Source organism: Poeciliopsis prolifica, unplaced genomic scaffold, assembly GCF_027474105.1.
Source record: "Poeciliopsis prolifica strain line A6 unplaced genomic scaffold, Auburn_PproV2 SCAFFOLD016, whole genome shotgun sequence".
NCBI lineage: Eukaryota > Metazoa > Chordata > Actinopteri > Cyprinodontiformes > Poeciliidae > Poeciliopsis > Poeciliopsis prolifica.
This window is the reverse complement of record NW_026562391.1, coordinates 2,727,224-2,737,040: the sequence shown is the minus strand read 5'-3', so window position 1 is coordinate 2,737,040 and position 9,817 is coordinate 2,727,224. Positions and strand designations below refer to the sequence as shown.

The window sequence follows — 9,817 nt, the reverse complement described above, 5'->3', positions numbered from 1 at the left end:
CCCTTCAGTGTGTCCCAGAGGAACCGCGAGCGCTTTCTTTCTGTCAGCTTGAAGAGTCAGCACACAGCAAACCCACAGAGCGGGAAAATGAATTTGATTATGTGATCAACCTGCTTCCTTTAGTGGCTCATTTCCGTTTCATAAAATTCACACAGTTTGGCTATTAAAAGAACTAATAATAATAATTATCACTGACATGACAAAAGTCTCCTCAAGGCAAAGGACAAGAAATGTAGTAAAACTTGCATATTTCCATTAAATCTTGACTTTGACTCAGCCATTTTGATCAAATTATTCGTGATGGTTTTAAATCTCTTGAAGGAAGCAAATGATCATAAGACTTATTTCTTTTTCTTGTTTTTGGCCAGGGCTTTTTTCCAATATAGCTGAATGTCAGTCAGATTTAAGGGAGGCCATGTGAACATACATTTTCAGGTCTTGCCACACATTCTCAGTTAGATTTAGATCTGGGCTTTGACTGGGCCACTTTAATACATGTTTAAACTATTAAACAGAAGCTCTTGCAGCTTGTTTAGGCCATCCTGTTGGAAGGTCACATTCCAATCTTTTTCCTGTTTCCCTGCTGGAGAATAGCATCCCCACAGCATCATGCTGCCAGGGTCATGTGAAGACCGGACATTGTTTTCAGGATCATTTGCCTTAGAGTGAATTGTTTTGTTTGTTTGTTTGTTTGTTTTTTTTCCTTACCTGTTTCTTTAAGAGATATGAATGAATTGAACTCACTTCTATATTTGAACACATTTCTGTTGATTTAAGTGGAGCATAATTGAAGTTTTATTCACAAGATCGATTTAAATATTTTATTCTGGTGTCAAAAATGTGGAGCAGCTTCAGACACAAGCTGATGCTCTGCTGCCATCTGTTGGTCAGGATGGACCAAAGCATTTCCGGGTTGAGGCTGTCCAGTCAACTTAATGAGTCTTGTATGATTGAACGATCCAGTTTGAACCACAAATTAAAATATTACAATGCTACAGTTCAACACATAATACAAGCGGGGAATAATACAGGAATCATTTTTATATCTAGTGGAGTCATTTCAATATCTGAAGCATGTTTTCATTTACATATTGTGAATTGAATGTAATAAATAATTGCATCGTGTTTAGATTGATTAGCTTAAATAGACATTTGGAAAAATGTTGTTGCATGTAGTAATAATACTACAACTGTAATAAATACATTATGTGAATAGTACATTATGTAAATAGTACATTTAGAATCATTAACTCAAATTCGAAGTTTGTTAAGCTATTTTATTCAAAAAATAAAATAAAAAGAATCACATGGTTTGTCAAAAAGAAAACGATTGATAAGTTAACCTAAACATCAAATCACTTTTTTGTGTGTGATTTGTATTTAAGTATTTAATATACATTTGAAATAGTATTTATTTAGCGCACATAACTTAAGTTTTATTCATATTAATACTTGGATTTTAATGACATATTCGCTGAATTGTGGCACATTTGGGTTACCATACCCTCCAGATGCGCGTGGATGATAATTAGCCCGTCTTAATTGGTCTCACCTGCCGGGCTGCTAGCTATAACCTCTTGCCTCCAAACGTTGATGTCAGTGGACTGACGGAGGGCCGCCGCTCCTGGCGCCAACATGTCCGCCGCCAAGGTCATGAGCAAGCGAGTCTCCCAGTTTAAAAACAAGGGGAAAGACCCGGCAGTAAGTCAGCAGTGATGTACTTCACGGGTTTTGGGGGCAATTTAAATACATCGAAGTGTGTGACCTGTTGCAGAAACTCCGAGAGAAACGGGTGTCTGAGTGCGTGGAGCTGCGCAAAGCTCAGAAGGACGAGACTTTCCTCAAGAGGAGGAACATTAAACTGTCTTCTCTCCCCGACGAGGAGGACCTCTCACCTGAACACGATGACACGGTCAGCCGGCTGCACGGAGGCCTGAACTACATCTGAAACCACAGCGGTAATGTTTCTAACGGCGTTGTTTCTATAGCTGAGCTTCAGAATCGAGGAGATAGTCAGATCCATCAACAGCGAGGATCGGGAGGCCCAGATCAGAGGATGTCAGACAGCCAGGTGGGTGGATTGTGTTCCCACTCCTCCAGGAGTGGGTCTTCAAATACAGACCTTGATAGTTTGTGTTCTGCAGATTATAGATGTGTTCCTGGCCAAATGGCTGACTTGACTCTTCAGTATGCCACTCGTGCTCTTTGGCATCATTTCCTTTGTGCTCAAGCATAGACCCATGTAAAAGTTGCAGGACACTGACCCTTGAGGCCTGAATCTCTAGAGCTGTAAGACAAACATCTCAACAATGGTGAACCAAAGATCACATGGGCTGTTAAAGCTTTAAACTTGCTTTGAAATAACTGTGGTTCTGGCATGTGTTGGAAGTACATGGCATCTAAATTTATCTGGAATTGGATAGCTACAGATCATAGCGTGCCTGTGCTGTTGACTTGCTATTGATGGTGCCAGCGATTATTAGACCATGAAGAAATGGAAAGTGGTGTGGTCTGCTGAATCACATTTTCAGCACGTGGTTGGTATAATGTGTCACTTCCCTTTGCAAACACATGGAGCCATGATGGACTTTGGGGAAGTCAATGTGATGCACTATTCTGCTGGTAAACTTTAGGTCTTAAAGCCACGTGACTGCTACATGTATCCCATGCTTGAACAATATTAATCATATACACCAAACATCCCCCTAGCTTCAATCTGAAAATCGCTGGGCTGTGTTGGACTAAGCAGTCAAACTTGAAAGTTACAAGAACTTTGTTTGCTCTTCCCTCAGGAAGCTGCTCTCTAAGGGCAGTGATCCTCCGCTCAAGGAGATCGTTGACGCTGGTCTGCTATCCCGGTTTGTGTCCTTCTTGTCCATGGACAACGAGCCGACTCTGCAATTTGAAGCGGCGTGGGCTCTCACTAACATCGCCTCTGGAAATTCTTGGCATACGCAGCAGGTGTCTACGCCACCACATGAAGCAACACAAGACGAATAAAATGCTAACCAATGATTATGATGGGCCTCTGAAACCGCTTCAAAACATGTTGTTCTGCAGGTGGTGCAACATGGTGCTGTACCAGCTTTCATCAACTTGCTGGCCTCACCAATGTTGCACATCAGTGAGCAGGCTGTGTGGGCTTTAGGAAACATTGCAGGTCAGAATATTTTGCTTTGCTTCATTGACTCCTGAAGGAATTCAGAAAACATGTTCAACTATTTTTACTTTGACACTTTACAGGTGATGGTCCAGCTTATCGTGATATCCTCATTAAGTGCAACGTCATCCCTGCCTTGCTGGCTCGCATTTCCCCAGACACACCAGTGAGCCACTTTTAAGCAGGATGGTTACAGAAACTTTTTGTTGTTAAATTTGTCTGGACTCGTGGTGTGAATCACAATTGATTACATAGGTTTGTAATATTTGGTGAGAGAACCCTAAATGTTTAAACTGTCCATATCTGCAGGTTGGCTACTTGCGGAATCTAACTTGGACCTTGTCCAACTTGTGCCGAAACAAGAAACCAAGTCCCTCTTTGTCCGCAGTTCAGCAGGTGTGTTTAAAAACCAGTCTGGATTGGAGTTGTGGAGTCTCTCCAAATGTGGGAGGGAATTAACAACCTGCGTTTTCTGCAGATGCTTCCTTGTCTGATCCAGTTGCTTCATCTCAGTGACAAGAACATCTTGTCTGATGCATGCTGGGCAATCTCTTACCTCACAGACGGCAGTAATAATCGTATTGATGTAGTTGTGAAAACTGGCATTGTCCCACGGTTGGTGGAGCTCATGAACTACAAGGAGCTTTTTATTGTGGTAAACTGAAACTTTTTTTTTTATGTTTATAAATGTTTGTACTCGCAAGACATGATCCTGCTTTAACCCCAGACTCTTAACTTTGGAAATGTACTTGACTGCAATCCGTGGTACTCGACTGACTTGCAGACTCCAGCTCTGCGTGCCGTCGGGAACATAGTGAGTGGCTCTGACCTGCATACCCAGATGACAATTGATGCTGGCGTTCTCGGTGTTCTACCGAAGTTGCTGAGGCACCCAAAACCCACAGTGCAGAAGGAGGCAACGTGGGCTCTGTCTAACATCGCTGCAGGACCTGCCAAGCAAATCCAGCAGCTCATCACTTGCGGATTGCTTCCTCCTCTTGTTGAAGTGCTGAGATATGTAAGTCTACACAACTATTGCTGTAATGGTCTGAAAAAATTCATTTCAGATTTGTTCCACTTAAAATGGCAACTGGAAAACTTTAGTTTTGTTTGTGTAGCAATGCTGACCCCAGCTGGCAAATTACTGATACTTGGTAAACAATGTAAGTGGTGAACAGTACCTCATATTTTTAAGCAGAACTCCATATTAAAGCTGTGTAGAAATGAACCATTGTTTAAGCTGGCTGTCGTTTCAAAGACTTGGTTTATGCCAACCCTTTTACTAAACCATATAACTTACAAATGGGATTGACTGCTTCTGTAATTTCTCTAAAATTTAAACTGAAGGGAGACTTCAAGACTCAGAAGGAAGCAGTTTGGGCAGTGACAAACTTCACCAATGGGGGCACTGTAGAGCAGGTGGTGTGTTTGGTGCAAAGTGGAGCTCTGGAAGCAATTATCAACCTGCTGCAGGTCAAGGATGCCAAAGTCATCCTGATTATACTGGATGCAGTCAACAACATGTTCATCGTAAGTAGAAACGCCTACATTACAGAAGTAACTTTTTATTTAGTTTTTAAACTTTTCACCGGAAATGAGTCTTATCGTTCTAATTGTACTGTAACTTCAGGCTGCAAAGAAACTTGGAGAAACCGAAAAGCTTAGTCTGTTAATTGAAGAACTGGGAGGACTGGAAAGGCTCGAGATGCTGCAGAACCATGAAAATGAGATGGTGTACCAAGCTGCACATGACCTCATTGAGAAATGCTTCACTGATGTAAGTCTGCATATTAAACTGGGAAATTCTGTTGGTCTTTAACAATTAAAAAACGTATTTTTTTTTTTTTGTTTTAGGGCATCGTTGAGGAAGTCTAGGTTGATGCAATTGAGACTGCACTTAGGGCTCCTGATGTCCAGAAAAACTTTGAATTTTAAATTGAAACTATTTTTGCTAATTATAAATAAACTTGTGTACAACATGGATGGTGGCTCTGATTCTGTAAATGCCCATAAGATGACCTGTTACAACCAGATTACTTGAACATGATGTGAATTGCATTACAGTGAATGTACTGTGAACCAAAGTGGTTCAGGAAAACCCAAGTTACAGCTGCAGCTTAAAACTGCAAAAGAGAAACTGTCATAAGGACAAGTTTCTGGTCATGGTTTTGTTAGTGTGGGCCATTTTCTATAATGAAGCAAACAATCTGAGTCTCATACTTTTGCCACTGTGGCCATGTGCAAGACCTGCTAGAAATTAAAGACAAATTTCCATAAAGCTAATTGGCAGAGGGAAGCAATTCATTCAAACTGACTAGAAACTTGCATGTTTCCCTTGAGAAATAGTTTTATATGTGTTGACTTTTCTAGTTCTAGAAATTTGTAGTCAATTTCCAAAAACCTGCTTTACTTAATGATGGGCTGTGCTCAAGTTTTGTGTTGTCACTGGATGCTGAGACTTAGGGGGAAAAAATGGCTAAAACACCTCATTTCAAAAGCACTTTTAAAATTGAGCACGTGTGACTTCACTGCAAGGCAGAAGCAATCTGAGGTTTTTGTTTTTCCTCTTGCTGCAAAAATACTAGAATGAAAACTATCCAAACGACAATCCAGAAGTTATACAGGCACAAAGTTCCACTGGATCAAGCTGTGGCAATTAAACACCTTTTTATAAAATATTTTTATTGCAAAAAAAATGATTAAAAGATTTTCTTTCCAACAAACTTGGACATTGTCCAATGTATGTGGACGTCACAAGGAATTGCAAATAAATCCTAAGCTATACAACCAAATTTGAGCTAACAGGAGTGCATTGTTAAGTGGATGTAAAATTAAGCATGATTTAACATTTAATGTGGTTTCTGAAGCACCATTTGTCTCGGTGGTTGAGGGCTGCAGCCTGCATTTGTAGCTCTTGCTCTAAGGAGCTGCCGCATGTTTGATTCCCAACCCACAGCAGTTAACTGCATGCCAGGTTCTCTGCCTGACAGCTTGGTTAAAATTGTAGGGTTATGAATGCATTTGCAAGGCACTTCAGAGGTCAGTGACATTTTCTAAAGCCACCAGCAAACCAAAGTTGGAAGGTTCTAAATGTCTTAATGCTTAAAAATTCTGAATTTTCAGATGCAATATTTCTACCTTTCCAGGCTTTGTTTCAGATGCTTCTTCCAATTGACTCTTATCCAAATTTTGTCATATTTCTGCTTAAAGAGCTCATTGAAAGAAGCTTCACTGTTCCCTGAAGAAGCCCCATTTATCTTGGTCCATTTGAGTTTGCAACATTTTCTCTGTGCACATGTAGATGCGTCTACATCTTCTCATAGGTGAGTTCATGTCCACAGGTGGCGCAGGTTTTCTTGTAGAGGTCCTCCTCCGGGTCCACCACCTCCTCTGGTCCGTACTCGTGCTGGTGGGCGCTGGTGTTTTTGGTCCACGTGCTGCTCCTCACCGCCCTGCGCAGTTCTGACACACAAACCGGTTTAACATCACGAGCCGGCTCTGCCGGTGAAAGACTTGAGCGTCAAGACAGGAAACCGACCTCTGACTTTCTTGTTGAAGCGCTTTTGTTTTTGGACCTCTTTGTTCTCCTCCCTCGTCTCTCGGGCCTCTTCCAGCGCCTCCTCTGAGCCCCAAACCTCCAGACATCTTTTTTCCACCTGAGATGCATGATTATTTCAGACATTTATCTCTACATCCCAACACATCCAGCTGACTGTTTTTGGCTACTAAATGTTGAATCTGTCTTGCTTTCAGTTTTCTCATAATTATACACTGTAGTTTTAGACTCTTGGGCATTGGTACATTTAAAATCTTTAAATTTGCAAAATGTCTGGGAGTGGTGGGAAATTAGCTAAATGTCTTAAATATATCTCTGATGACCAGAGCTGGAATTACTGATCAAAACTGCCTCGGAAGATTTCAAGAAAGTTTGGTTGCTTGTAGGCAAAGCATAAGGACAGGAAGCGCAAAGCGATGCATGCATCTCACCTGGAGCAGAAGGTAGAGCTTCATGTCTCCCCAGCGTGGGTTATGAGGGTTTTTCTTCAGTATGAACCGAAGAGGGGGCTCTCGCTTGTCGAGGTCGACGTCCTTCAGCAGGTAGCGCTGCTTGGCCTCGGTTCTGGAGATCAGCTTGTGCTTCTCCTCGTTGTCTCTGAAGAGAACAAAGACTTCCAGTCATTTTGAACCATCAACTCTTCGGAGCAGTCAAGAGATTGTGAGGCACTTGGCTCTGACCATCATGCAAGTTCGGTCAGCAGGCATTGATTAAATACACGGTTTCTGCATGCTTCCCCAACACCAAACGTAAGACTTCTTAAAACAATTATGAATTAAATTTAAGACCTATGATGTATTGAAGGCCAACTTACTTTTTAAAACTTCATTTAATTTCAGACACAAGACTGCAGATTTCTTTTTTTAAAAGGGTGCATGGACACGCTAAAATCTTTACAGATCAAATATTTTAATTTAATCATAAATCCAGATGTTTCAGGACATTGATGAAAAATATAGCATGGAGGAACTCAGCAGGAAGATGTTGAGAAATTTAAGTCTGATTATAAAATAACATCCCAAACTAAGCTTACTACTGTGCAATACATCATCACCTGGAAATGTAGAGTAAGGCACAATTGCAAACCTACAGAGACCTGGTCATTCAGGTGAACCGAGCATTTCTCAGGGCAGCAGCCCAGAGGCTCATGGGATCAGAGATCATATGGTGGAGCACCTGCATTTGTCGCACACAGACAAGTCGAAGCTGTTGCTGAGGAAAGAGTCCATGAAGGGTTTCTGACAGTCATCACACAGCAGGTAGTCTGGTTCAATCACCGGAGCTGAGGACAGAACCGCCACAGATCGAGATGTCAGGGAAACGCGCTTGAACGCGCATACAGTTTACAGCCACAGTCTGCACAAAAACACACCTGGCTGATGCACCACCTTCTTGGCTTTCCGCTCTTCCCCGCCGCCGCCCTCCTCCTCCTCGATAAAGAAACCAGCACCGGAGTCGATGGTCTTGGAAACTTTGGCCGAGGTCGCCCCCTCCACGGCGGACAGCGGGCGGCTCGCCAGCCGCGCTTGGCGGAGCATCAACGCCCGCTGACGGTTTCTCTCTATCTTCGCCCGCATGGCGGCAGAAAGTTCCGGCTGGGGGCTCTGGTCTGGCGGGGTCTCGGTCCGGTCCATAATGCTCTTATAGAGAGCGGCTCCGCTTTGTTTCAGCGCCGCATCGGACTGTTGTTATGAAACTGACAGCTGAAGGCTTCCGTTGTTTTTTGTTTTTTGTTTCCCCCCTCGTCGCTTTAGTAATTGGCGCAATGCTGCCACCTGCCGAATTGGAGGGAGAAGAGCCAAAAGGAGGGACATAAACCAGTGAATGTAAGTAAATGACTGAATTTACTTACATTCACTTGAGTAATTTTTTTTTTTTAGGAAAAAAAAAATACGAGTAGTTTTACTGAACTTGAGTAATATTTTCATGATGTATTTGCTACTCTTATTTGAGTAACATTTCTGAATACTCTGCTCACTGAGTAACTTTCATGAATGAAGGAAAAAACATTTTTACCAAAAAACTTCCTGGAGATACAGAAATGGGTGCAGTTTAAATTAAAGTGAAAGTTCTTGTTTGTTGCTGTTTTCTATGTGCTTAGCCTGATGTTGCTCTGAGGGGTCGCTTTCTTCTTGGAAGGCAAACCTCTGACCTCTTCTGACCTGACCTCACTGCTTGTTCTCCAGAAAAGCCCAATATAAAGTCTGACATCCAAATAACTCGCACAGCAGCACAGACTCTGCGTCCATGGGGAGACAAGGACGGCACAAGTCCTTAGATGTCACTGAACAGGCATGTGGGCAAAAAGGCACACAGGTGAGCGCTCTGGCTGTCCTCAGACGTCCAGTTAATCTCTGTCCCATCGCGCTGATTATGGCGGCAAGCCACATATAACTCTGTAAGGAGCTTGTGTCAAAGTAAAGCTCTGCACAAAACTGATAGATGACACTGCAGATCTGACTGGAGACATGAGGAAGCTTAATTTGTGCTCCTCTATCATCACTGGTAGCATGATGATCATGCTACCAATACAGTTTTAACGGTTTCCCGGGTTCCAGCTGTGAATTTTAGACAATTTTACACAATAACCAAAAAAAAAACAATTGTCTCAAGTTTTTTTTTATTTTTTTTTTATTTTACAGATGTAAATAATACATACATTTTTACAGCAGGATTAGTACGTACAGAAATTTAAAAAATTTCAAACAGATTATCCATTAATCCATTAATGTGCTAAAACTGCAGATTTGGGAAATATTTTTAATGCACTTGTTCAATGTGTGGTTTCCGAAATCTAAAGCCAAATGTAATAAAACAGAGGGAAAAACGCCCACAAATTATACTGCACATGCAAGCTAGATGAGAACCTGATGTCAAGGGTACAAATACATTTATTAAATTAAGCCCATGTACATCAGTTTACATATTAAACACAACTTGACTAATATTGACCTGAAAAATGAGAAAATATAAATAGTGTTTAGGTAAAATGTGTTATTGTTTATACCTTAAAAGAAAAAAAAAACACAATTCTGGTGTTAATGGTGAAATATTCAATAATGAAAAAGCAAGACAAATGCAAGCGCATACCAAAAGTCTCT

At 41.6% G+C, this 9,817-nt stretch overlaps 2 protein-coding genes across 2 annotated transcripts; one reads left to right on the top strand and one right to left on the bottom strand.

Annotated features, from left to right (window-relative positions):
* The first annotated feature begins 1,620 nt into the window (after positions 1-1,620).
* On the top strand, positions 1,621-5,118 carry kpna7 (karyopherin alpha 7 (importin alpha 8)). The gene is made up of 12 exons (XM_055041240.1): positions 1,621-1,701; positions 1,775-1,912; positions 1,989-2,071; positions 2,793-2,961; positions 3,061-3,160; positions 3,244-3,326; positions 3,470-3,556; positions 3,639-3,815; positions 3,945-4,178; positions 4,508-4,690; positions 4,791-4,937; positions 5,015-5,118. Exons 1-12 carry the CDS (start codon positions 1,636-1,638, stop codon positions 5,033-5,035), a joined length of 1,488 nt encoding a protein of 495 aa, XP_054897215.1. The 5' UTR covers positions 1,621-1,635; the 3' UTR covers positions 5,036-5,118.
* A 703-nt stretch (positions 5,119-5,821) lies between these two features.
* On the bottom strand, positions 5,822-8,442 carry xpa (xeroderma pigmentosum, complementation group A). Its single transcript, XM_055041224.1, has 5 exons — positions 8,089-8,442; positions 7,893-7,998; positions 7,148-7,313; positions 6,699-6,816; positions 5,822-6,622 (listed from the first exon to the last, which is right to left on the bottom strand). Exons 1-5 carry the CDS (start codon positions 8,348-8,350, stop codon positions 6,468-6,470), a joined length of 807 nt encoding a protein of 268 aa, XP_054897199.1. The 5' UTR covers positions 8,351-8,442; the 3' UTR covers positions 5,822-6,467.
* Between the last annotated feature and the right edge of the window lie 1,375 nt (positions 8,443-9,817).